General features: G+C 42.7%; 1 protein-coding gene across 3 annotated transcripts; it reads left to right on the forward strand.

Annotated features, from left to right (window-relative positions):
- Nucleotides 1-2,857: 2,857 nt before the first annotated feature.
- cd99 (CD99 molecule) lies at nt 2,858-27,160 on the forward strand. Of its 3 annotated transcripts, XM_049569955.1 has the most exons (12): nt 2,875-3,161; nt 8,994-9,035; nt 9,663-9,713; nt 10,150-10,188; nt 10,404-10,457; nt 11,377-11,415; nt 12,477-12,524; nt 16,609-16,641; nt 16,884-16,907; nt 22,489-22,605; nt 22,698-22,754; nt 23,591-27,160. In XM_049569955.1, exons 1-12 carry the CDS (start codon nt 3,104-3,106, stop codon nt 23,617-23,619), a joined length of 591 nt encoding a protein of 196 aa, XP_049425912.1. In that variant the 5' UTR covers nt 2,875-3,103; the 3' UTR covers nt 23,620-27,160. The 3 variants fall into 3 exon arrangements, with proteins under 3 accessions (XP_049425913.1, XP_049425914.1, XP_049425912.1); XM_049569956.1 differs by lacking the exons at nt 22,489-22,605; nt 22,698-22,754; nt 23,591-27,160 and adding an exon at nt 17,327-20,904 and having other exon boundaries at nt 2,858-3,161; XM_049569957.1 differs by lacking the exons at nt 10,404-10,457; nt 11,377-11,415 and having other exon boundaries at nt 2,867-3,161.
- Nucleotides 27,161-27,388: the final 228 nt, after the last annotated feature.

Raw genomic sequence — 27,388 nt, forward strand, 5'->3', positions numbered from 1 at the left:
TGTTCTAGTGGCCTATCTGAGAGCTGAGAACAGCCATACTTGTTATAATCTGAGCGACAGGCTGGTAAATTCCAGTAAATAGTCTGCACCAGGATGTTTCGCAAGCTGGCAAAAACACTCGTCCTGGAGCGGTGTCAGCCGTTGGTGCGAGTTGTGAGCTGTAATTCAGCAGTACATAATCAGCCGTGTGTGTCTGACTGTGGATGGTGGAGCTGCTGAAGGGATTTGTGGAGTTTTTTAGTTGCAGCGGTGGCTGTTAGCAGTTAGCGCCGCTTTTTAGCCGCTGAATGGCAGCGGATCTTCACATCTTCACAGCTGATCCCTGCAGAACTCCACTCAGTCTGGACTGGAGAAGGTTTCTGGGTTGATGGTGTTGGACAGGCAGGTAGGAGGCTCAGTTATCTGTGAGTGTAGCTGTGCTGTAAGTAAACAGTCTGAACTCAGATCAGTTTTCTTTTTTTCTTTCTTGTCTTTTTTTAATTCCTTCAATCTAGAAATGATGAATTTCGCTTATTGCCCCTTTAAAGAAAACATGATGACTAAAATGTCAGGAATTTTTGGTGACTAAAACTAGACTAAAACTTTGAAGGATAAAAATGACTAAAATGTGACAAACAAATAATCATTCCAGCCTGCTTCTCCAGACTGGGGGCGTGCTGACTGACATCTACTGCATGTAATATACTATCTGTTATGCGTATAGAGTCTCTTGAACAGTATACCTAAAAAGATACAGATTTCATTGGCATTTGATAGAACAGAGGCCGTCAGGGGTGATTAGATGTTAATGTAGACAGCGCCATCTTGTGGCCATGTGTAGAAACACTATCTGAATCTCAGTTCTTATTTTTTCTGTAAATCTATTTCAGTCATCATCAAAATCAGCACGTCAAATGTAAAAACATGCTGTCCTGTGCAGATTGAAATGAATCCCCTGTAAAATAATACAATGATACAGTCTTGGCTAAAGTATGTGCTGTGGTGCCGAACCAATGTTCTGTCCATTGTTGCTCCTACAGCTCAAAAACCCACTGTTCCACCCACTAGAGAAGGTGAGTCTACAAACTTTAGCTCTTCTTCCAGTGTGATTATATCGTCTCTTCTCGTGAACAAATGACCGACACGTCTAAACTCCTCCTCAGAGTGCCAGGGATTTGCCAACCAGAAACTGAGCGCCATGCTCGAGAATCAGAATCAGCAGCTCCGCCTGCTGCTGCAGCTGGTGGCTCGCTCGCCTCCTGTTTCTTCTCGCTTCATGCGCTGAGAGACACAGGAAGACATTTGTGAGTAGAAAGAAGTCTGTTAAATAAAAATTTCCTTTGGCTTTACCATATACTGATTAAACTGTGTTTTTTTTCCAGACATGAAGAGGACAAGTTGGATGATGACACCTTTTTGAATCCTTCTCCCTGATAAATATGTATTAAGAAACTGGTTTCCTTCTTTTAATATACTCATCTACTGTATGTTACCCTTTGCTAAGTCAATAAAGATAATGTTGAATGGTGAGCTTTTGTGTGCAGTCTTTGTATTAAGCCTTATAGTACTCACACACACACACACTCGCTAAATCTACATACACCAGAGGGCACACAAGCTTCAGTGTGAAGCGTGAGTTCATGTTGGGCCAACTGAGCTGTAGTCCACACCCATGCAAGGAGACAACCCCTGAAGCCAGCGACTCCACCCACCGACTTCTCACGTGAATTAGTTTATCTAATACTTGGACGCCTTTAGTTATTCTGGCCCCGTGTGTGTGCTTTGTACAGCTTCGTTTTCTTGGGTTAATGTGAAGGATCTAGTGTCGAGTCAGGCTGCAACAAAACCAAACTGCGACTTCTCTACATTGCTCATTACAGCCACAGCATGTTGTTACGCTGTTTTGCTTATACAGCGATCAGCCGAAACATTCAAACCAGTGACAGGTGAACTGAGTAACTTTGATTATTTTATTCCATTGTTCTGCTGGGAAACCTTTGGTTCTGGTGTTCATGTGGATACCAGCTGACATGTTCCACCCACTCAAACACCGTTGCAGACCAAGCAGCATGCCACACGACAAAAAAAAACTGTTTAGAAATGGGCTGTGGAGTGTGACAGAAAACTCAAGGTGTCAACCTGGCGTATAAATTTCCCAGGTCCCTATCTGCTCAAGGATTCTTGTGATGTGCCGGTACCCCAATTGTAACCCTAATCCAAGGTGGGGCCTCCTTGGGTGGGACCCTTGACACAGGATCTCTGGGAGTGTCCTGCAGTGTCTGGCACCAGTGGGTTGTGAGGTGAATTAATGGCATGTGCCACAGATGCTCATTCAGATTGGGATCTGGGGAATTTGGAGGCCAGGTTGACACTTTGAAGTCTCTGTCACATTCCTTGGGCCACTCCTGAGAGATGTTTGCAGTGTGGCATGGTGCACTGTTGCCATAAGAGGGGGTACTTAGTCTGCAACAGCAGCAGAACAATGCATAGGAACAAAATAATCAAAGTTACTCACTTCACCTGTCAGTGGTTTTAATGTTTTGGCTGATCAGTGTGCGAGAATGGGATATAAAAGTTAGTATTTCAGCAAAATTAGAGTTTCAGGAAGACCCGGATGTAAGCCGAATTGAGCACCAGATCATAGTGATTTGTTTGCACAAGTTTTTCGAGGTCTTCATCTTTGCTGGCAAGAAAGGGAGAACATAAAATATAAATTGCGGCTTTTTTACATGAAGTTCGGCGTGGCTTGAAATGAATAAACACATTTAAGGGGCGGTCACCCGTCTCTACCAGTGAAAGTTGACTTAGCCTTATCTTGCTCTTATCTTTATGCACGTGTGTGTGAGATGCAGCAACACACTCAAGGGTTAAACCCATTAATTTTAGAGGCATGTGACGCCCAGGCTGTGAGAGACTGCCACACCCGCTCCGTCCTTCATCGGCAAAGTTGACTCATAACAAACTGCAACAGGACACCTCGCAGACGAGGTTTGCTGTGTCCGCACATACCTGCTAACCTTAGCTAAAGCGAGACACAGCAAAAGTTAGCTTGGGAAGTTTACAACTTTAAGCGAACCTCGCTGGAAACTTCAGTCGCAGCGAAGGAAGGAGAGTTAGTGCCAACATGTTGCGCTTGAGGATTATTTTACTTCTTTGTCTTGTTACCGGAGCATTAACACAAGGTAATGTCGTTACTGGAACTTTTGTCAGAAAATATGGGGTGTATAATGATTATATAGTGGTTATGGTGTGTATTTTAGTGGTCTTGTGAGGAGTTAATTTAAGGCTGAAGAGATTTAAAGTTTGTTTTAAGCAGCTCGAGCGTTTGTCCACACGCTACAGGGTACATTTTTAGCATTTGCTATAAAAATATGTGGTTATTGGTTTTTGGTTTAAGGTAGTAAACATGTTTAATTTTTATTTATTCCCACCCTGTGGACACTGTGTACCCGTGTTTGTGAGTAGAATCTCATACCAGGGGCGTAGCATCAAATTCTAGGTCCCGTCCACCTCGTTCCTAGCCCCCATGATCCCTTGCGCGAATTATGTGCGCAACTTCCGATGTTAAACGGAAACCGGTTATTTCCGATGCTAACAGTTTGTTAGCAGTAGTTTTTTCTTTTTTCCATGAGCAATTGGGAAAGAAAACGTGGAACACACCATAATATAATTAATTAAAATAATTATATATGTTTTTTTTTTCTTTTAAACTGAGTATGCTAGCAATTAGCTTCCCTTGCTACGTTAAAATATTGTTAGCTTTAACATGGCCCAAGTTAGCTTACGCTACATCTGCTCCTTATAAAGATGATTTATGATGTCAGATGACTTATTAAGAGATGCTAACACATTCGGCAAACATTTAACATAATTCAGTATTAAATGTAGCTCCTTGTTTGTCTACATGCTACAGAGTACATTTTTAGCATTTGCTATAAAACAGTAGCTATGTGGTTATTAGTTTTTACCCTGTAATAGTAAAAACTGTTTGATTTTTATTTATCTACCACTGTGGACACGAAATGCCCGTGTGTGTGAGTTAAACCTCATACCAGGGGCGTAGCACCATATTCTGGGTCCTGTCCACCTCATTCCTTGTCCCCATGATCCCCTTCCGGGAAATGGAAACCGGCGATTTCCACTGCTAACAGCTTGTTTACAATACTTTATTCTTCTTTCCAAGAGCAATTTGGAAATAAAACATACAACAAACCACCTGTTATAATTAATATATATATATATATATATATATATATTTATGTATATATATTTTTCCTTTTTAACCGAGCATGCTAGCAATTAGCTTGCCTTGCTATGCTAAAATATTGTTAGCTTTAACATGGCCCAAGCTAGCTTAAGGTACATCTGCTCCTTATAAAGATGATTTATGATGTCGGATGACTTATTAAGAGATGCTAACACATTCGGCAAACATTTAACATAATTCAGTATTGACTGTAGTTCCATGTAAAGTGAATACACGTGATGCTTCCCAGCTAATCCTCCATTTGTCTGTGTTAACGACACAGTTAACATGTTTTGCTTAATGTCGGATTTATTATGTTATGTTCTGAGTGAAACACGGTGCTGAATTTAGCAGAAGACTTCAGTAATAGTAATAGGGCTGCAACAACTAGTCAGCTAATCGATGACTAATCGACTATTAAAATAATTGGTAACTATTCGACTAATCGCTTTGAGTCATTTCTCATAGAAAAGTACTATAAAAGTACCCCAAAATTCTCTTATTGCAGCTTCTTACGTTCAAATATTGGCAGCTTTACACACTCTCCCTTGACGGTGAACTAAAACCCTTTGGCGTGAGTACGAAACAAGACATTAGATGACATCATTTGGGGGTTTGGGAGAGACAGACCAACAGCATTGTGTCAACATTTTAACACATTTTTCAATAAAATGATTAGTCGACTAATCGAAGAAATCGACAGATTAGTCGACAATGAAAATAATTGCTAGTTGCAGCTCTAAATAGTAATATAAAAGTGTGAAACTAGGTGTTAATTTACAGACACAGACTGTGCAACAGGTACCAGAGCTCTGCAAAGACATTTTAGAAAAAGCTAAGTTAGCATTAGTTAAATATTTGTTAAGAATAAATCAGTATTCGCTAAACTGAAGGCTAATTACTTTAGAAAAGAACCACCGTTGGTGATTAGCCACCAAGAGGAGCCACTGCTGCTAACCACAGACAGTCTTAGCTAGCTAACTAGCTTAATGCTACTTCCGCTATTTCACAGGAAGTTGTACCCATAATCATTTCTACAGTAATGCCCTCACGAATAAGGTGGATTAAATCAGTCCCTGTGCGCCCGCCCTGTCCTTCCCAGTTGCTCTTTCTTGGGGGGATGACGTAGTAGCCGAGGAATGAGTCCTAACCCTTGAAGTGAGTTAGCATTTTAGCCCTCCCGGTTCCCCCCTCTCAAAGTCGGTGGCGTTTTGGTTCGATGTTTTGGTTCGATGCCTGAAACAGAGTCCTGCAGGGGTCCAGTTTTTACAACCCACACCTGCCCAGACCTATAAAGCTTAGTACCACAACCGATGTGTCCGCAACCTGACCCGCACCCGTGATTAAACACACACAGGCTACAGTCACTCACATTAAGAAGGGCTCTCCGTCCTTGGATGACAAATCCAGTGGAGGAAAAGTCTCTGTCACTGGCTGAGCTTAATGTGGGGATGGCGAAAACATTCAATGACTGCCAGGTTTGGAAACATTTTAGCATGCTCCTCCCGCCACTATGGAGTTCTCCACATCAGTGACGAATGTAACGACAATATATGTCAGAGACGCAGATGTCTGGCCTGAAATAAGGTCCGTGGTTAACACAAGCTTAAGAGACATTCACGTTTTGTCCTGCGACATAAAATACGTCAGTAAATACCCCTGGAGGCTGTGTGGTTCATTGTGTTAAATAATTGCGGTCATACAGGGTCATCAGTGAGGCGAGGTGAGGTGAAGCAGTTATTGTCTCGGGAACCTTTAAGGACTAGAACAGTGCTCAGGAGTTCATGAGTAAAGGTCAAGAAGACATTCACCATTGTCCAGTAAACATTTTAACAGGTTCACAGAAACCAGCTCAAAGTCATGAAAAATCATAGTCGAGCTTATTTCAGATAATGTACAAACATACAGACTAATGCTAAGAGCTGTGTCCTTTCTCTGCGTCTACTTCCTGTCAAAGCAGAGCTGTGGGCTGGTAGAGAAAACCACAGGCATGCAAACGAGAAGTAGCTGGCACGCTGTCTGGTTGGAGGCGGCAAGAATGATATTTTGCAGCTTAGATAAGGCTGATGTCAGAGATTTAACATCTACCAAATTTGACCGTATTCATAAATCCTGACTGTTAATTTGTCGGTGAGATTTACTTTAGATTTACTTTTGTATTTATCTTTTAACAGCATCTGGAAGGTAGTAAAAATTGCTGAAACCCACAGAGAAAGTATTTTTAGTCAGGTTTCACTGAGGAAACGGAGAAAAAAAAGTAATAATTGATTTAAATGCAGCAATTGATGAATTGATTCCGTGTAAGTCTAACCATAGCTTGAAGATGAGACGACCACATTAAGTATTAAGGATCCAGGCTTTAAACCCTGTATATCTAATCCACATTAATGCGGAACCAAATAAAATACACGAAACCGTTAGATTTGAATAAAGAACAAAAGGGATACTGAGTCACCCCCCACACTTCTGGCTGTGCCACAGCAACGTCGCTCACAGCTCTCTTACTCCTGCGCATAACTAACCTACAGCTGTCACTCAACATTCCTTCACCTGAAAATATCTGGAAAATGTGTAAAATGAGAGAAAAATTCTGCGCAAATTCCTACTAAAATCTTAAAATCTGCCAAAAATAAAATAAGAGAGGTGGTGATGGACATATACATTTTGCACTGTGATTCGTTACAGTCACTCTGATGTAAAGAATAGAGAATTATAAGTAAGAATAAGAGTATGAAAAAGAAGTCTGTAAATATAAGCAATAAAATAAATTAAAACATATCTATATTAGCTTGAGCCTAAAGATTTCTGGTCTGTAGGACAGCACTACAGAGCTGCTGTAAAGTCCATTCTGTGTGTCTCCTTTGTATGTTTACACAGTCCCAAACGACAGCAGCATCATGTCGTTCCTGTGTGTGATTATAGACAGCACGTCATGGAATTAAAAGAGGCATGACGGGTGTGGCATGTAAAATAGCAGCGTCGGCTGCGTCAAATTTGCAGGAAAGCCCAATCAGTCTTTTTTCAGCATTGGCAGTATAAAAACAAAATCAGGGAGTGCAGCAAAATGCCGCCTACCTACTTTTGTGTACAGAATGCACCTTTTTCGGGGCAATGGGGGGCGTGAGCAAGTAACAAAACGTGTAGCTCAGCGTGTGACGTAAACAGTGACGTGGGAGGGAAGCCGCGGCTGGTCAGTCCTTCTGCGATTCTCTCATAAGTCGGCCCGTTCTTCACCGCCCCCGTCATCTGACGGTTAATGGCCTCTTCATTTGCGAGGACAAGGAGGGCGCGCAATTCCTTGTCTCCCCAGTTGCTCATCTTTACAGTGTCTGTCAGGTTTGTGTTTCCCTCTTGCTACTAGCTGCTCGCTAATTCCTGCTATCAGCTGTTTCCTGTTTATCCACCGCCAGTGGGTCGCATGTGCGGCGTCATCAACAGCCACTCCCACAAGTCTTCAACAGCCCCTCCTGTTGCGGAAGGCCACCTCGGTCTGTTTAAACTAAAAGGGTTCCACCAATATGTCTACCCTACGAGGCGGAAAATTGGGCACCTTGGAACAACTTGCCAATCCGGCTCTGTGTGTCTAAACGCTCACAGCTTGCCGGCAAAACGGCCCAACATTCGCGGAAAATCTGGCAATGTAAAAGGGGCCAATAACATTTACTATGATGCAGTATTATTGCAGTTTTAAGTATGTTGTGATATGCTGCGTATTGCAATAAATGCATTGCGATTTATTACGGTTTTTTTAACTGTGTATCATCTGTTTTATTTCATAAGATAAAGTCTGTTCATCTCATTTTAGCCATTTTTATGCAGCACAAAGATGTGTTTTGTGGACTGAAAAAGCAACTCATTGTATTGTTCTCATGGGCTACCTACATTTTAATTTGCATTTGCAATATTGATAATTTAAAATTGATACTTGGCACTGTGTGGCAATACAATATTTGCATGAAAAATATTGTGATACTAAGCTGCATCGATTTTTTTTTTTTTTCCCCCACATTTTCGGTTGCCGTTCTTCTTCTTTGAGTTAGCTGCTAACTGCTAGCAGCAGCTTTTTCATCAAGACCTCACACCCGTGCCACCCATGATCCCGTTGTGTTTATACAGACACTGTTATGGCACTTTCACTACCTCCATGTGCGGCTCAGAGACGAGACAGCTCTGTCCTCTCATTCCGCGATTGCGAGGCGGAGTAACAGCGGGAAATTCCCGTCTTGCAGAGGCAGTGCAAAAGAGGCTTCTGAAACTGCAGTAGTGTGGTCTTTAGAGTGCAACGCTTCTATCAGGACACATATTGTAAGCATATGCCTGCATACAGTACGACACTGAGATGAGCTACAGAGAAATGTGCGTGTAACATCAAAGGCCTCTATGGGTGTGTAACATTCGCCGCCTCCCGGGCAGTGTCGGAATGTGCTCTTGTGTGGAGAAACAACGTGACTCAGTGGTGACTCATGCTGCAAAGCTGCTCGGTGTAGCAGTCAGTGCTGCCATAGCAACCAGTGAATACACTGTATGACTCCCTGCAACACCCAAACACAGAACACATGTGTCCAGTATGAAGGAAAATACAGGATACTGTGGCTGGTGGTTGTGGTCAGAAGTAGTCAGTGAAAAGCAGATAAATACTGTTGCTGATCAGCTGATCTGTTTCTGCATTCCTGTGAATCAGTTTCATGTTGTCCTGTTACTCCAGCAGGCGAAACTGTCGCTTCCACTGTTGGTTTGTAACGGTGTTCCTTGTGTCTTCCACACACAGATTTGTTTGACTTGTCCGATGCTCTCGATGATGTCAAGCCAGGTGAGTGACTTTCTCTGTGGAAGAACATTTTAGAATCACATTGGGCATGATGTTGTTTTTTGGGGCCGTTTTGTTTGAGCACTCCTATTCCTATTGGATGATACTTGACATGCAGACCAAGTAAAACCCCTCATGGCGACGGCATTGTTGATGGCAGTGGCCCCCCAGCAGGACAATGCACCATGCCACACCACAAAAACTGCTCAGGAATGACCCGAGGAATGGCACAAAGAACTCAAGGCATCGACCTGATCTCTAAATACCCCAGATCCCAACCTGATCGAACATTTGAGGGACGTGCTGGTGCCGATCCATGGTGGGTTCTTCTTGGATCGGACTTTGAGTCTGTGGGTTGCGAGGTGGGGTACCAGCACGTCCCACAGATGTTTGATCAGACTGAGATCCAGGAAATTTGGCCAGAGGTGAGGTCTTTGTCACCTTCCTCGGACCATTTCTGAGCAGTTTTTGTGGTGTGGCATGGTGCATTGTCCTGCTGGGGGGCCACAGCTACTGGGGAGTGCCGTTGCCATAAGGGGGGGGGGGGGGGAAGGGGGTCATGAGGGTGCTGGATAGAAATGTTAACATGCTGTCAGATAGTAACACGGCCTCTTTGTTTTTGTTCCTCAGCAACTCCGAAACCAGAGCAACCGAAGGCCCCAGAGAAGCCGAAAGATGATGGTTTGTATCCTTTCCTTTCACCTGTCTCAGAATACCATCGTTACTTAAAAATGGGAGGGACGCGTTCCCTGTGGAGGTTGTTTTCTTGTGTCCTGGTCAGACAGGAAAGTCTGGCTGATGTGTGTCCTCTGCAGCAACCTAAAGGAAGCTGACATTTACAAAGATTAAAGTAGTACGTACATATCAGACAATGGCTCCTATTACTCAGACCACAACACCTTATACAAACTGCACCAGTCCCACTGCTGGCTGCATCGACCACGATGCAAACATGACACAGATGCTGTCACGCAGAGGGTGGTTATGCTAGTTGTGGTTGTCTCCTGTTGTACCTCTCTCTCTCCTCACGTTTCCTGTCTAATCTTGATTAAAATCACATTGATATTGAAGATGAATATAAATATTGTTTCATCAGTTGTGTATTTGTGTATTATAGGTGGCTTTGGATTTAATTTGGATGATGCTCTGGGTCCAGGTAAAGCTGTTTGACAGTCTCTCTGATATGAAATTACAAATGATTCTAACTAGTCTCTTCAGTGTATAATTACCTGAAAGTAAGAATCATGTTTTCGAATGAGCTGTTCATATTTGATCGATGCAGGCCTGTCAAGCTTTAGATTTCTCCGCATGTTGGGGCTGCACTAAGAGCTTTTTATGTACTTAATTGTTGATGCCGATAATGTCTCACAGACACCCCAAAACCTGCCAAACCTACCGTGAAGCCACCAAAGAGCGGAGGAGGAGGTGAGTCTACATAGTTTCAATTCACTTATCGGCTCTTTGGGTACTTGATTTAAGTGGATGCTGAAGAAGAAGGCGGTAAAGCATCCAAATGTCCGCACTTCACCGCGCTTGCAGGCTCGCTAACTTTCTGGGCGCATTCCTGGGAAGTCTGGCAGTGCTGAGGGCTCCAAATCCATAATTCATCCCGTCCACACGGGGCCTCAAGCGGACTTTCGGCAGACGTCCAGAGAGTCCGCTTGGGGTCCAGACTTCAGCAGACTTCACTCTCAAGTCATTGCAATACGGCTGTGATGTTGTGGGTTTTTCAACTGCGGAAAAAGACCTCATGAATGTGTAAAATAGTTATTGATAGTTAGGTCTATTAGAATGTTACTTGAATTGTGTAGACCAGAAATAATATTCAGCCACATCATGATACAGAGATACGTAGAAGTACAGGCTGTAGAGGGACTGAAAATACAGTTTCCGCAAGGGCTTATGGTGCGTTCGTTTTGTACTCAGAAGTCGGAAGTGGGAATGACGTCACCTCCGAGTTGACAACAGTTTTTGCTTTCTAGTTAACAATGGTGGACAAGTAGGAAAAAAAATGGACGCCCGCAAGAAAGCCTTTGTTGCCCTTGCACTTTCGGAGCAGCATGCTCATTTTAAAACATGAAAGAAAAAAATGAATGCAAATTTGTCGCACACTAGCGAGTAGGTGTAAAAAAAAAAAAATACTCACTCCTATGTCACTTACTGTACCTGCATGAAAAAGAAATGACGTGAGGTGGTTAAGTGGTTCAGGACCTTTGATGGATGTTGTACCTCTCTCTCTCCTCACGTTTCCTGCCTAATATTGATGAAAAATCACATTGATATTGAAGATGAATGTAGATATTGTTTCATCAGTGTCTAAAGTTTGTGTATTTGTGTATTATAGGTGGCTTTGAATTTAATTTGGATGATGCTCTGGGTCCAGGTAAAGCTGTTTGACACTTTTTTTGTATCATGAAACCACTTTATCTTATCTTACGATAACTCTGTGTGTGTGTCTGTTCCACGTTTTTCTCCTCACTGACTTGTCAATCCATGTGAAATTTGGCACAGTGGTAGAGGGTCATGGGAGGATGCCAGTGAAGCAATATTACATCAATTGGCCAAAGGGGGGCGCTATAGCAACCCATTGAAATGTCAAACTTTGAATGGGCATATCTCATGCCCCGTATGTCGTAGAGACATGAAACTTTGCACAGAGATGCCTCTCCTCATGAGGAACACATTTGCCTCAAGAACCCATAACTTCCGCTTATATAGATTTTCCACCATTTTGAATTTTTTGAAAAACACTTCAAATGGATCTCTTCCTAGGAAGTTTGAGCGATCTGCATGAAACTGGGTGAACATAATCTAGGGACCAATATCTAAAGTTCCCTCTTGGCAAAAGTTGGAAAACTTCCTAAAACTGAGCTTCTATAAGGCAATGAATATTGCAGAGGGCGTGGCTCATCACATAAAGGTGTAGAACATCTCAAGGGTTTCACCCATCACCACGCAACTTTGTAGGCATATGACCACACATAATCTGAGGGGACCCCTCCATTATTGACCCCATCAAACAAAATGGGGGCGCTAGAGAGCTCATTTCTTATCTAGGCCTAACTGCCATATGGATTTTTACTAAACTTGGTAGATATGTAGAACAGGACGCCTCAAGGTGACTGGAGAAATTTAACTCTAATTGGCAACTGGGTGGCGCTATAACAACAGAAAAATGCTTCAAAATGGCTAAAATGTAACCGATCAATGTGGCTCCCCCTATGGACCAATGTTGTTTTTCTAAGTTTTGGTATGACTAAGTCACGGTATGGTATGCTGCACTCAATGGGTATGGACTAGTTAAGTGTTATTATCGGTTTAAATCACCTGGTGCGTTTGTTGTGGAGAGAAAGACACCTCTGTGGATAATCAAGCTGCTAAAAGAGTTAAATTTATCATGTAAAGAGTTCATCGTTGATGCCGATAATGTCGTTGTCCCCACAGACGCCAACCCTCCCAAACCTACTGTGAAGCCCCCAAATCGTGGAGGAGGTGAGTCTACAAATGTTTGAACCTACTTGTTGGCTCTTTACATTCATGAGGTATTTTTAAAGATTAACATCCTCAGTAGCAACAATGGCTTTGAGCTGAGAGGCAGAGGAAGGAAAGGGAAGTCATTTCATAGTGAGAGACAAACAAACACATTGTTGGTTTTAGTCTCTTGAGACTTGTTGAGATAGGCTGGGGCCTCTGAAAAACCCCTTAGCCTATGTTCACACTGCAGCCTTCATGGTTAAATATTAGGGATGTCCCGATCACGTTTTTTTGCCCCCGAGTCCGAGTCCGAGTCATTTGATTTTGAGTATCTGCCGATACCGAGTCCCGATCCGATACTTTGGCAATGCAGTAAAAGCAGTAGCTCCACGGTATAATATTAATTCCATTATCCATTAGTCAACAACAAGAACATTTGGTCAAAAATAAAATAGCTTATAATGCCTTTCTCAATCACCAGCCTCTTTCCCTTTATCCCTCCCTCACCTGCCTGTCTGCCCCCACCTCACTCACTCCCCCCCACCCCGCTCCTTCTCCCTCCCTCATTCCCTCCCTCCCTCACCCAGCTCACCTCACTCCTTCTCCCTCTCTAACTTTAAATAAATACCTGGTTCTGTATCTGCCGTCACACAACAGTGTGAGAAGTTTAACGATGTCCGCGACATCTGCGCAGTCTGTCCGTGTGTCTGTCTCACGTGCGTTACGTCTGACTCGCTCTCAGTAGAAGCTGCAGTGACTGTTGTTGCTGCTGGGGTCTGTAGCGCTCAAACATCAACAACAACAGCTGCTTGGAAGTCAGCAGTGAAACAATTCAGCCACACACACGTACTAAACAGTCAGCTGACACGGTGACACGGACGATCGTCTCTCACACTTGCACTTGCAAGCGCCGTCATTTCATATCGTTACATGTCCGCGACGACGCAGCCACACACACACGGACGCGCAGGAAAACAAGCGCGTTGCACCGAAGGTGCGCCGCTGGCGTCGCTTTGGGTTATGAGCGCACATGACGCACGTCTACAGTAAAAGTAATGGGTTTGAGAGTGCAAAAGAGCTACATCTGAACGCCCCCCATGCGGCCCGTCTTGCTTTAGACAAATAGGGAAAACCCTGACATGTATCTGACATGTCATAGGCCTATATCCGATCCCTGATCGGGATGTAACTTCCGATTCCGATCGAGTCTGAAACCACGTGATCGGCCCCGATTTCCGATCACGTGATCGGATCGGGACATGCCTATTAAATATACACTGTGTGATTTACAACAGCACGCTCACATCCCCAGATGACATCCCGGTGCTCTGTTGATGTTTTGCCTTCGCTTTAATTCTTGGTCTCACTTTTGTCTGGGGGATAATCATGCTCTTTTGGAGTTCTCATGCTTTGGGGGGATGTGAACAGGAAGTATAACGTTGCCATTCAGTACATTCCATTGCGAGCTGCAACTTAACAACTTGAGCCTTGATATTTAGCCCATATTTGTTGATGTTGTGCCGAATTTGCACCTTAAAAGTATGCCCAGTTGTCTGTGAGCAGATAAAATGTCCTCAGAAGTGTCTCTCTGTGTGTTGTAAGAGATTCAAAGGGTGGTAGTCGCACACTAAGGGTTTTAAAACACCTTAATTGCCTCTATTAGTGTGTGTCACAACCACTTCTAACTGCCGACACCAGCATGTTTGCTTCGCCTGCTCTCTAGTATGATGAATGTGGATTATTTCCCATCATGCCTCTGTCTAGTCCACAGAAACATGTTGTTGGATGTTGTAATAACTTGCTATGATATCCATAGTTTTGGTAAATACACTGGTGAGTCATGGTTGGGGATTCCTTGGTATCTCCTAAATTAGCTTTCTTTCCTTTGTTGCGTCTTGTTGTCCTTCACTACCGCTGACTCAGTCAAGCTGAGCGCCTCAAGGCAGTGGCACAACATTTATGTAATGCCATGGCAACGCTGACAAACTCTGATGTGACTTTTTTTCTGTAGAGTGCAGGTCACATGGCACTTTTTTGATTATACGCCCATGTTGGCTCAGGGGAAGTAAAAATAGCTTGTAGCAGACAGTTGAAGAGAGACGGCATCCTGGTTTCGCAGAGGATGGTGTGGTGGCGTTTTATGTGTCTTAGTGCTGTAAACCACCATGCACACAGCAGATCACACAGTCAACATAAAAGCACTATCTGTTAGAGATGTACTTGTGTATAAAAATATTGAAAAGATGCAAATGACATAACCGCTTTTACTTGACTTTCACCTTACTGAAAAGCATACAGAGTTATACAATCGATGCCCTAAAGTTATTTTAGATCGTTGACTCAAAATAGAGTCAAAGCAAAGATAAAGAACCTTTTATTTCTGTGTGTTGAAACCTGTATAACTCAATGACCGAAGCACTCAAAAGCCCTTTTTAGATAGGAGTTGTGCAAATTTGCAGGAAAGCCCAGTCAGTCTTTTTTCAGCTTTGGCAGTATAAAAACAAAATCGGGGAGTGCAGCAAAATGCCACTTACCTACGTTTGTTTGTACAGAATGTGCCATTTTCGTGAGCAAGTAACAAAATGTGTAGCTCAGCGTGTGACGTAAATAGTGATGTGGGAGGGAAGCCGCGGCTGGTCAGTCCTTCAGCGATTCTCTTGTAAGTTGGCCCGTTCTTCACCGTTCCCGTCATCTGACGGTTAATGGCCTCATAAGGCCCGTTTCCACCGCAGGAACTTCGGGGTAATTTTACGGGGCTGGGGCCGTTGGTGCGTGTCTCCACCGCAGGAACCACCCCCGAAGAACAGAGTTCCAGAACTTTTACAGGGGCTAAACAAGTCTCTGCCTCGGAGTAGGTACTCAGAATGGCCCCGAAAAACTCCGGGCTGAGGCTTGGGGTTTACTTGGTGCTGATTGGATATACTCAAGGCGGGATGTGACGTCAATAGAAAGCGACAAAATAGCCGGCATTTTTAAAACTCGTCGCCCCGGTCAAAATGGTCGCGCAACGATTACGTCACATCCAGAGCCCGTCAACTTTACAGGAACCTTCCTCCTACTCTGCCCTCTCAGTGGAGACACGGCGGTTCAGAGGACCAAGCGAGAGGACGTTCCTGTAAAGTTCCTGCCCCCCAAATAGTACCAGGGACTTCTTCAGTGGAAACAGGCCTTTAGTTTGCAAGGCCAAGGAGGGCGCGCAATTCCTTATCTCCCCAGTTGCTCATCTTTACAGTGTGAGAAAATTGGGCACCTCGGATCAACTCGCCAATCCCGCTCTGTGTGTCTAAACGCTCGCAGCTTGCCGGCAAAACGGCCCAACATTCGCGCAAAATCTGGCAGTGTAAAAGGGGTTACAGTGACTCTGACTGATGGGTTAAAAAACTGAAGTGTCGGCTTTCAAAGGAGACCATGCATGTACATGCAATAAAGATGGAACAAGAACAGCTGTCACTTTACTTTGGGTATGCCTTGAATCGGTTGTAGTTTTAGATATAATAGGTGAACAATTCTCAGTGTTCGTAAGGACTGTTGTAGGTTCAAGCAATATTGCTCCATTCATGTTGAATAAATACACTCAGGTTTAGTGCCTGTGTTTTCCATTGGTTCCACAGATAAAGAGGCCTATTGCTGATCATTTTCTCGAAAATTAAAAGATGCTGTCAGTCGGATAATGTTTGAAAATATTCAGTTTCCTTAGTACATCTAAAAGAACCCTGATGCTGTGACTCAGACGCTACTTGCTGTCCTTTGTTTTGTGTCTCTGCTGTTGTTCAGTCAGAACATGGAAGTAATTAGTTGTTCTTCTACCAAAGAAAGAAAGGAATAAAAACCTACAGGCTCTCCAGCGTAATCAGAGCCACATGGTTGGTTTTCAGATCAGATTCTGCATGATCGTACTCTTGAAGGAGCAGCGGCAGTAAGCTGTTATTAACTGCAGCTCACTGCACACACAACCTCTGCTGGAATTTCACTCATGGTCAATAATAAAAATCATCGGTATAAAGGAAGCACAGTGATGTGACTAATACTGATGTGTTGTTTCTGTTACAACTGCTGCGCCTCAAGTCTAACTTCACTTTTCTCCTTTTGCTGTTGAACGCAGGTGGTGAGGCGAACCCCGGCTATAATTCCCATGGTACATTTTATTCCTTCAATTACTTATTCTGACGCACCATAAAAAGTTTGCCATTAGTCATAGTTGATGATCAGAGATGCCAGACTGACAGAAACCCTAGCCTTGGATTCTCAAAGCAGGACATATCCACAACGAGACTTAAAAATGAACAGGATTGAACAAAAGTGTGAAAATCAAAAATTTCAAAAATATCCGACAGTCATAAACCTTGTCAGTTGATTGTCATTGTGTCTTCCTCACAGGTGGTGCTGCTGACGAGCCTCAAGGTAAATCCATCTCTCGTCTTGGTTTGTGCCCTTCTGGATCTACTTCCTCTCTTTGTGTGTCTGCTCTCAGTGTCAGTGTGGCCATCATTATTTCTCCCTGTGGAACTGAGCTGTTCTTGAGCTGCTGCTGGTCATTTCCTGTTTCTGGTCTCACAGGAAGTCGCGTTAATTGCCTCTGGTTTGTTGGCATCATGTGTTTGTGGGGTTGAAAACAGGCAGCTCACTAACTTCGACTCTATTCGTATTATGTTGACGTAAGATGTCATCTGGATCACTTTAGAAAAAGTTAGTTTGATTTCAGCAGATAAAACATTCTCAGGATTCTTCAGTTCGAGTTTCACACTGGTATATTCTTCATTTTGGTACCCCTGGTCTGGTCTCTTTGGCTAAAACCCTGCTTCGATTGTGTGTCGTTGCAGATCCAGACCTTCTGTGGGGCCAAATCCTGAAGATGCTAAATGCTAACATGCCAGAGGAATTCTTTATGTGGATGTCCAACTTAAAGCAAATCTTAGCCCCCCTGTTAGAGAGGGCCATGGATTTGCTGCAAGCTATACCATGAACCATTTAAGTTGTGATCGTTTCTCAGGTCTAAGATTGTACTCGTCTGGTTTACGAATGTTTGGTTTGACGTCTCATGGACTCTGTCTTGAAAAAATGTATAGTAGCGGTTTGAAAAGTCAGGAATCAGCCAAGACTCTGATCACTGGCATACTTTTGTATCTGTCTTGCAGTTTTTTTGATTTGAGTTATTTCGAACGGTTTGGTTGCAGTGCAGCTGTAAACTCTGTACAGAGCATTCGAGACCCTCTTTATACCTTGTATTGATAGTGTTTGGGGTGTTGGCATCGCAGTAGGATAAAAGTACAAGTGTAAATGCAACCACACACTGAGGACAGACTACGATCTGATAGGCCAGACCACTTCCAGAGGTTGTCAAGGACACGTTGTGACCCTCCCTCACCTGTAATTTATTTGTTTTGTCTATCACTGTGTTTACAGTCTGGTCTCGCTGTTACCTTCTAAATCTACCCGACTGACTCTGACTTGTATAACAAAGAAAACTATGGACCAAAAAAAATCTTTTAAAATATTTAAATGAGATTTTAGTGGTCATTGGTCAAAGGTCATGGTCACTTCAGTCTTATCTGTCTTATTCCTCTGAACGAGAAATCTCAATAACAGTGTGAGGGAATTTCCCCAAATTTGGCATAAACTGATAAGAACGGATAAGAATTTAGTGGTCAAAGGTCAAGGTTGTTGTGATCTTGTGTCTGTCTCATTCTCATGAACGAGTTAAATCAAGAAGTCCTTGAGGGAATTTCCCCATATTTGGCACAAATGTTTCTTTGGGCTCAGGAATGGACTGCTTAGAATTTGGTGGTTCAAGGTCAAGGTCACTGTGATCTTGCGTCTGTCTCATTCTCATGAACTTGTTATCTCAAGAAGTCCTTGAGGGAATTAACCCCATATTTGGCACAAACTTCTTTGGACTTAAGGATGAACTGATAAGAATTTGGTCGTCAAAGGTCAAGGTCACTGTGATCTTGCGTCCGACTCATTCTCATGAACGAGGTGTCTCGAGCAGTCCTTGAGGAAATTTCCCCGTATTTGGCACAAATGTCCCTTTGGGCTTAGGAATGAACTGATTAGTATTTGGTGGTTCAAGGTCAAGGTCACTGTGATCTTGATCTTGCGTCCGTCTCATTCTCATTAACTTATTATCTCGAGCAGTCCTTGAGGGAATTTCCCCATATTTGGCACAAACTTCTATGGACTTAAGGATGAACAGATAAGAATTTGGTGGTCAAAGGTCAAGATCACTGTGATCTTGCGTCCGTCTCATTCTCATGAAGAAGTTATCTCAAGAAGTCCTGGAGGGAATTTCCCCATATTTGGCACGAATGTCCCTTTGGGCTCAGGAATGAACTGCTTAGAATTTCGTGGTTGAAGGTCAAGGTTACTGTGACCTCACAAAACATGTTTTGGCCATTTTTTGACAGGTGGGAGTGACTGCATGGGTATACTTTCCGAGTCAGAGTCAAGACTAGACCAAGTGTCTGCTTTCAGTATCGTCATTTATGAAGCAATGGTGGAGAACGTCTAAAACTGGAAGGTTATTTGGGCTCAACAGTGCAATCAGATCTCAGTCGAATCTCAGTGTGGACGGTGGAGATGTATATTGATACCAGGTATAAATGTGTTCAGGTTAAATCATATCTAGATATAATCTGCATAGGAGAAGCATATTAATGCAAGGTGTAAAGGGGGTCCCTGGGTACACTTCCTGTACCCTTTGACCACTTGCTGACTTTGTCTCATGGACACGAACAGCTGCAGGTCTGTGCTCGAGCTGGAACATCTGTGTATTGGTGTGAAATGTCTTGAAGCATCACTCCAAGACAAGAAACACTTCACACCATGTGTGTTTGAGGTTATAATTATGCAGCACTGCAAGAAATCGTGTTGCCTTCATCCCTGTTATTCCAGACTTACCAGATACCCCGTGTTTAGGTGTGGACATGTAGTCATTTGTCTTTCAGTCTCCACCCAGCACTGCCATGACTCATTTCTGTGTTGTTAAGTTTACAGCATTAATGTTGGGCAGAGTGTGAACTCATGTTACCTTTCTTGATGTGTGAATGCACCACAGATCTGTTGGTGCATCAGGTACTCATGCTAGGCGTTTTGATGTTCATCATCGTCGTATTTAATTTAGCCCTAAATAAGCTCCTATGACGGGAAATAAAGTGTCATTTGATGAGTCACGACACAGAGCACTGACTCCAAGAGTTTACTTGATCTGGGAGCTGTTACCCTTAAATAGAGTGCAGTGACTCTTATCTTCTTTGGAAAGCAAAGTCTCGGTTTATTTGTGTCAGGACATGCCTGCTTTAGCCTGTGAACACACTGCAGTCTGAACTCCTTGGATTCTCCACACTCAGCTGCAGTTTGTACACATTCTTTACATAGCCAGCATTCAGAGCACTCTGCCGACGCATCCAACATGTAGAGGTCTAAACCTCAGAGTTTTTTTCTTGTTTGGATTCTTCTTATTGACTTTGGACAAGTATCACTTTTAGATGTTTGATCAGATGATGGTTTTTCCCGTTGGCACTATTTTCTTCTGAGTGGTTCTTTGTGTGCTCTTTGGTGACGCTCACAGACAGTGGTGTAGTGGATGGGTAGGTTACCAAGGACGAAGTGGGTATGCACTCCATGTATTCCAATCATGGCTTTTTCATCGGTGGGTATACCGTACGTACCTGCCTGTACTCTCTGCTACACCACTGCTCACTGATGTATTTTTATTGGGAAAGTTTTTCTTACTTTGACTGGAATTTGTATGGAACATTGCTGCGATGATTGCAGTGTGGGAAAGTCATGACCTGTATCATCCATACTGAATAAAACAAACTCCAAGTTCACATTGTGTTTGAGTTCTGATCCATGGAAGGCTGGAGATTCATCTGAGCAAAGCAGCAAACTGCGTGGCTGCCTCAGGTCCCAGAGGTTAGGTGGCCCTAGGGTAGGGTTGGGCCAGTGTTAAAATGTGTAAACAAGTCTGATATCAACAGCTGGACCATACCAGATCGGTATCGGTACACATACTACTTAAAAAATGGGTGAGTAGTATACATAAAACACATTTTATATTGTGATATTTACTGCAAAAGATATGATATAGCCTGTTGGAATAGGCTACAAACCTGGAATAAAGACAGACAGACAGACAGATAGACAGACAGAGCATATCTCATGCCCCGTATGTGGTAGAGACATGAAACTTTGCACAGAGATGCCTCTCCTCATGAGGAACACATTTGCCTCAAGAACCCATAACTTCTGCTTATATAGATTTTCCGCCATTTTGAATTTTTTGAAAAACACATCAAATGGATCTCTTCCTAGGAAGTTTGAGCGATCTGCATGAAACTGGGTGAACATAATCTAGGGAGCAATATCTAAAGTTCCCTCTTGGCAAAAGTTGGAAATTGCTTCTATAAGGCAATGAATATTGCGGAGGGCGTGGCTCATCACATAAAGGTGTATAACATCTCAAGGGTTTCACCCATCACCACGCAACTTTGTAGGCATATGACCACACATAATCTGAGGAGACCCCTCCGTTATTGACCCCATAAAAAACGAAATGGGGGCGCTAGAGAGCTCATTTCTTATCTAGGCCTAACCACCGTATGGATTTTTACTGAACTTGGTAGATATGTAGAACAGGACGCCTCAAGGTGACTGGAGAAATTTAACTTTAATTGGCAACTGGGTGGCGCTATAACAACAGAAAAATGCTTCAAAATGGCTAAAATGCGACCGATCGCTGTGGCTCCCCCTGTGGACCAATGTTGTTGTTTTCTTCTAATTTTTGGTATGACTAAGTCATGGTATGGTATGCTGTACATAATCATGGAAACTGTCAGTGTGTCATTCTGTCAGTCAGTCATTCTGTCTGTCCCACGTTTTTCTACTCACTGACGTGGTCAATCTATGTGAAACTGCACATAGGCATTGAGGATTGGCATAGGTAGAAGGTGACAAAGCTACCAATGGGTATGGACTAGGTTTAGTCGGGAGCCACGGTGTATGTTAGATAGTTTCTAAGTGTCAATACACTACAATATATATTTTAAATTTTCTGTAGTTATTGTGATGTTACTATTATTGTAAGCTCTTTTGCCCATGATAATCATGTCGTAAAAATCTGACATTGTGCCAGCTGTAGTGTGGTGTGTTGCAAACCTGTTCGTAGACTTAAAACTGGCCTAGAACATGTGTCTGTGATCACATTATTACAAACAACAGACACACAGCTAATCTGGGCTCTGTAGGATTTCGCCCTCTCGGGGTTAATCCGGCCATGTATCATGATTCAAGTAGAAGCAGACACCTCAGGTGTGCTGCATGTGCGTGCTCTGCATTTCCTAGCAGCAAGTCATGCTGTAGGCTGGATCCTCTTTCTTTTTTTTATGTCCAGGCAACACCCTATTTTAACACACTGCACCATCACAAGACACTCCTTTCCCTCATGACATACTGTGGTTTGAAAGCCCTGCCAGTCAACAGAAGAGCCAGGCCTATTATTCATAGAGCCAGTGTGTGTGTGTGTGCTTACCCTTCCGTGCCCCACCCCTGCCCTGGAGCTTGGGCGTATCACTTGAAACCCAACTCTCTAGAGCTGCTCTGTTTTGTTCACTGTGTTAGTCTGCCTTCTTTGACAAACACTCATGCTCTGTTTTTTTTTAATTTTTTTTTTTTAAACAGTAACTTCACTCAGTCCCTCCCGTCTGTTCTGGGAACTTTTAGTCAGTGGAAGTAGACTCTGGCTGTCATTGAAAGCTATTGAGCACCACCTTGTGGAGAAAAGAGGCTATGACAGTTGACAGTTTAGGAACTGGCCCTATTATTACAATTGCACAATGAAGAGCTCCTTTAGGAGAGAAAAAGTTGTCCCCCTAGGAAGTAGGAGAAGTTAGGAAATATCAAGCAAGTCACTCAGGACTTCTGAAGTAATCACGATTATGTGCAATTAACAAGTGATATAATATGTTTATATTTTGTCCTGTAGCAGCTGGAACTGGACAGATTGCAGGGATTGCCAGCGCCGTCGGAATGGCCCTGTTGGGAGCAGCATCCAGTTACTTTGCTTACCAGAAGAAAAAGCTGTGCTTCAAAGCGCAGGGAGGTCAGTGTTGTTATCGTAATATAACCAAATGTGGTAGACACACGGATAAAAGAAAGTCTGTCATCACAGTGGCTAACATGTTGTGTGTTTAGGTGCGGATCCAGAGAGGGGTAAAGTCCATCATGGTAACCAGTCTGACGGTACTCAAAGTAAGTGTCTTTGCTCATTAAAACTACTTCATATGCCGTTGGGGAGTTTAATCCGTAACTGTGCATCATATTTAAGATCTCATATGTTTGAGTCATCAGTATCAGCTTAATGGAGTGCAGTAATAATACAGTATGTATATTTTAGCAATAGCTGCCTTAAAACAGATGTAAAAGGAAGAATTTGGAATAGTTCCAACCCTGTTGAACAAAGAGTGCCTGAGTGGACCAAAACAAAAAATTGAGCATTTGGCATCACAAGTCAACAGCAGGTACCGACCTGCTCTGCACACAGTTGGGTTTAGGTAGTGATGTCCAAATAAAGCTTTGGTTTCAAGCCTTTGTTGAACAAAGAGTGCCAGAGTGGACCCCAAAAACAAAGAAAAAAGTTAATGGAGCTTCATTTGGCCATCACAAGTCAACAGCAGGTACTGACCAGCTCTGTACACAGTTGGGTTTAGGTAGTGATGTCCAAATGAAGCTTTGGTTTCAACCCTTTGTTGAACAAAGAGTGCCAGAGTGGACCCCAAAAATAAAGAAAATAGTTCGTGAAGCTTCATTTGGCCATCACTAGTCGACAGCAGGTACTGACCTGCTCTGTACACAGTTGGGTTTAGGTAGTGATGTCCAAATGAAGCTTTGGTTTCAACCCTTTGTTGAACAAAGAGTGCCAGAGTGGACCCCAAAAACAAAGAAAAAAGTTAATGGAGCTTCATTTGGCCATCACAAATTGACAGCAGGTACCGACCTGTTCTTTCCACAGCTGGGTTCAGGGTTTGGTAACTCTTTCATCCAGTTACGATCTTCAAGTTGATTGTTCTTTTTCTTTCACATTCCAGTTTTCAGCAACCTGCTCCGGACGTCTTAGACACCCTTTGCACACGCACAACACAAGTCAGTGGCCTTCTCTCCAAAACTCAGCACCATTCACCTTTAAGTCAACTGTCACGGCTCGTCTTTGCTCTGAACAATGACATTTCCTCTGGGTCTTCCTGTTACCTGTTAGTTTAAACCATATATCAACTCAAGCCTAAGGTGACAACTGTAAACTGAAAATACATGTAATTGTGTCATATATTTCTCTGTACACTCCTGTCCATTTCTTCAGTGATGATTTCAGCAGCTTTGTGTATATGTGCTTCGGTTGTGTGTTTCCTTACATTTCTTTACACTATATGAACTACAGTGGTATTTACATGGGTGTGGTTTACTGCATCATACAACTCAAATCAGGTGTTTGTTAGTTAAGATTGTCTCCTGTGACCTTCTGAGCTGGTTGTAGCAGACCCGATCCCAGCTGGCATCTAAGAAGGATCGGACAAAACTTTGGGATTTTAATTTGTCGCTTCGCACTTCCGAAAGGGTTTGTTCACACACAAAAACAATCTGTGTTTTTTAGGTCTTGAGATATCTGTCCCTGCGATTTCAGCCTCCAGCATTTCTTTCTTTTTTTTGCTTGTCTGTGTGAACTGACCCGTTTTAATGCACGCCTCAGAGTCTGCCTAATCCATGTACTGTCTAAAAATAAAAGTAGATATTCAAATAAAGACAAGGAGCGTAGCCATCGAAAGTTCATCGAAACATCCAGCGGTAGTGGAGTCACTACCATAGTGACTCACTAAATGTGCATTCCCACAGCAGTCAGTACAACAGTAATGCCATGTTTCTATTTCTATCACAGTATTGTTTTCATTCACTTGTTCACTCCAAACTCTTGTACTGCCAATGAAACGCAAGACTTCCTGCAGATGTTTCAAACTAAAAGCGTATGAGGAATAGGAGGGCGTTTGCCTTTTGAGCTGCTGAAGGCTGGAAGTAATGAGTTTCATTAATTGAAGCTTAAAGGGATGGTTCAGATTTTTTTTGAAGTGGGGTTGTATGGGGCACTTATCCATAAACAGTATATTATATACACACATGAACCAAAATTGTAGGTACCCATCTGTTTGTTTCTTTTTATTAGGATCCCCATTAGCACCAGCAATAGCATCAGCTATTCTTCCTGGGGTCCAAGAAAGAATGGTCACTGACATAACTTGAAACTGACAAAAGTGATAATAAATAATATTTTACTGAAAATTAACCAATGGAAATCGGACATTGCTTTAGAATTGTGGTCCAAAAGAATAATTTTAAAAATCAAACTAATGAAACTGTCAATGAAAGTGTCAGAAAGCAGTCACAGGTCACGGGTCCTCCAACAGGATGATGACCCAAAGCACACAGCTAAAAGCTTCTGAAGTGGCCTTCTGTGAGCCCTGATCTAAATCCTGTTGAACATCTGTGGAAGGAGCTGAAACGTGGAGTCTGGGGAAGGCACCCTGAGACAGCTGGAGTGGGCCGAAATACCTGCCGACAGGTGCAGAAGTCTTATTGAGAGTTAGATAAATCCCTTGGTTGCAGTGATTGCCTCAAAAGGTTGTCCATTTTTGTCCAGGCCTGTTTCATTAGTTTGTTTTTTCAAATTATTGTGGGATTTTCTTTCTTTAACGGAAGGTACCAACAATTTTGTCCATGTGTGTACAGTAGATGTCAGTGCACGGCTCCAGTTTGGAGAAGCAGACTGGAGTCTGACACGGGAGCTTAGCAATGTACTGCGGTGGATGGGGCCAGCAACAAAATGTGTTTTAGTCACCTGAAACAAGTCCCACTTAAAAAAAATCAATCAAAAAATCAGGGACTTTTTTGAGGTGGCTAAAATGCATTTTGTTGCTGACCCTCCACAACAGATTGCTCAGCTTCCATGTCGGACTCCAGCCTGCTTCTCCAAACATCTACTGTGTGTAATTTAATGTCTATGGATAAGTACCCCATACAACCCCACTTCAAAAAATCAGAACTATTCCTTTAACTAAATCTTTTAAATCTGCAAAATGTGAGCTATTGGAAACAATTAGTGATATATAACGTGACTGCTGATTAAAAAATGCTGTGGAAATGCACATTTTACTGAATCTATCAAGAAACCTGAGACTGCATCGACAGAAAATAGCAAATGAATACCTTAAACATGGTTAAGTGTACTCATAAAGGAGATGAAAGTCCAAATAAAGACCAGATTTTCTCTGCAGTAAAGGTTCCAGACAGTATTTGAGAATGTACAGTTATTCTTTTATCTACATCATAACACAGCCATGCTTCAGGTTGCGTTGACGTAATCATCATGTAACTGGATCTTAATCCAGCAGAAGGAGCTTTTAATGTAAAATGCTGATTGTGATGTGAGCAGATGGAAGTTATGAAACACAAAGGAGAAGCTTACATGTATACATCCAGTGATGTGGTGGAAGTGAGATCATGATCTTTTGTATCACATATGTAAATGTGAGCTACAGTGTAAGTCAGGCTTTTGTTTGTTGTCGTGTCACAGATTGATCCTAAGTGTGAATACTGCAAAATTCATCATGTCTCTAATTTGATTCCTTTTTTCTTCTTGAACACACCATTTGCTTTTATTGACAAACCCGCCGATCAGGGAAACTCAGTTTGCTTTGCCTGGGGGCCACTTTTGAAAGATGACAGGTGGCCAGGGGTCAGTCACAAAAGGTCACAGGTCAGGTGTACACAGGGGCCTCTCCAGGATTTGAGGACATTGGGGCTTAGCCCTGACCTCTGTTTTTAAAAAACAAGCACCCTGTCACAGGTCAGATTTGACCCACGGGCCGCTAGTTGAGTATCACCACCACAGATCATTAGCGTTTAGCATCTAGCAGCTACAGAGGCAGATGTTTTCCTCAGGATTTGGTGAAGACCTGATCCAAACTAGTAGACGTTCCTATCTCAGCAGTGACACCTATTATCAAGTTAAATGTTTCCACTGCCCCCTAGTGATCAAAAAAATAATGAATGTAGCTTTAAAACAAGTGAAACATAAAACAAGCAAACTTTTTGTTGGAAACAAGTTGACACATCTTTACCACACTGACATATTTGTTCCTGTTTGTTTTAAGAAAATGAGTTCACGGAATCAATCATAGACAGAAATGAGTTTTTGCAGTCTGTGTATTTTTGTATTACCCGGCTTTGACGCTCTTTGTGCTTGCCGTAGCAGAGCAGCAGCCACGAGTCGCCCATGAGTCATCAGTTTATTGGAGGAGCACAATAAGTATCATAAAATCCAAACTTGTTATGATGCTAAAAAAAGAGCTGTGCCCCTGTGAGCTGTAAATACTTCAGTACAATGTGTATAATGCCTGCTGACTTTTGCTTTAGGCTTGATGCTGCAGTGCGCTTTGAGCTTTTTAGTATCAACATTTTGAAGTGTATTTTGGAAGATTTTTGTCATGTCTTTGTTTTAAAATGATAGACTTAATCCAGGTATGTTATATCTGATGATGAGACAAATGTTACTTTTGTGAGTGGATTTAAAGTGTGTGTACATGTTTTCACTAAAGTGGTGTTGTACAGTTTGTCTGTGTTCTGTCATTGCTGACTTTATAACTACTCGTGAGTTGAGGATGGAGGTTTCAAACCACTGAGGTTGGACCAGTGTGAAAATTTTTAACACTGGTTTAATATTATACCAAACACCAGACCGAATTTATACGAAATTTAAGTCCCACTTGACTCGGCAGCTGCTTCTGAGTGGAACAAAATGACACTGTGTCCCAACAGAATTTAGCTTCTGAGCTCTCTGT

The sequence above is a fragment of the Epinephelus fuscoguttatus genome, linkage group LG24, assembly GCF_011397635.1.
Source record: "Epinephelus fuscoguttatus linkage group LG24, E.fuscoguttatus.final_Chr_v1".
NCBI lineage: Eukaryota > Metazoa > Chordata > Actinopteri > Perciformes > Serranidae > Epinephelus > Epinephelus fuscoguttatus.

Bases quoted from the DNA above. Each gene is read 5' to 3' on its own strand.
- cd99 (XM_049569955.1), top strand. From the start codon at position 3,104: ATGTTGCGCTTGAGGATTATTTTACTTCTTTGTCTTGTTACCGGAGCA. The intron at 3,162-8,993 runs GTAATGTCGTTA...TTCCACACACAG, and splicing joins TACCGGAGCATTAACACAAG to ATTTGTTTGACTTGTCCGAT. The intron at 10,458-11,376 runs GTGAGTCTACAT...TGTGTATTATAG, and splicing joins ACCAAAGAGCGGAGGAGGAG to GTGGCTTTGAATTTAATTTG.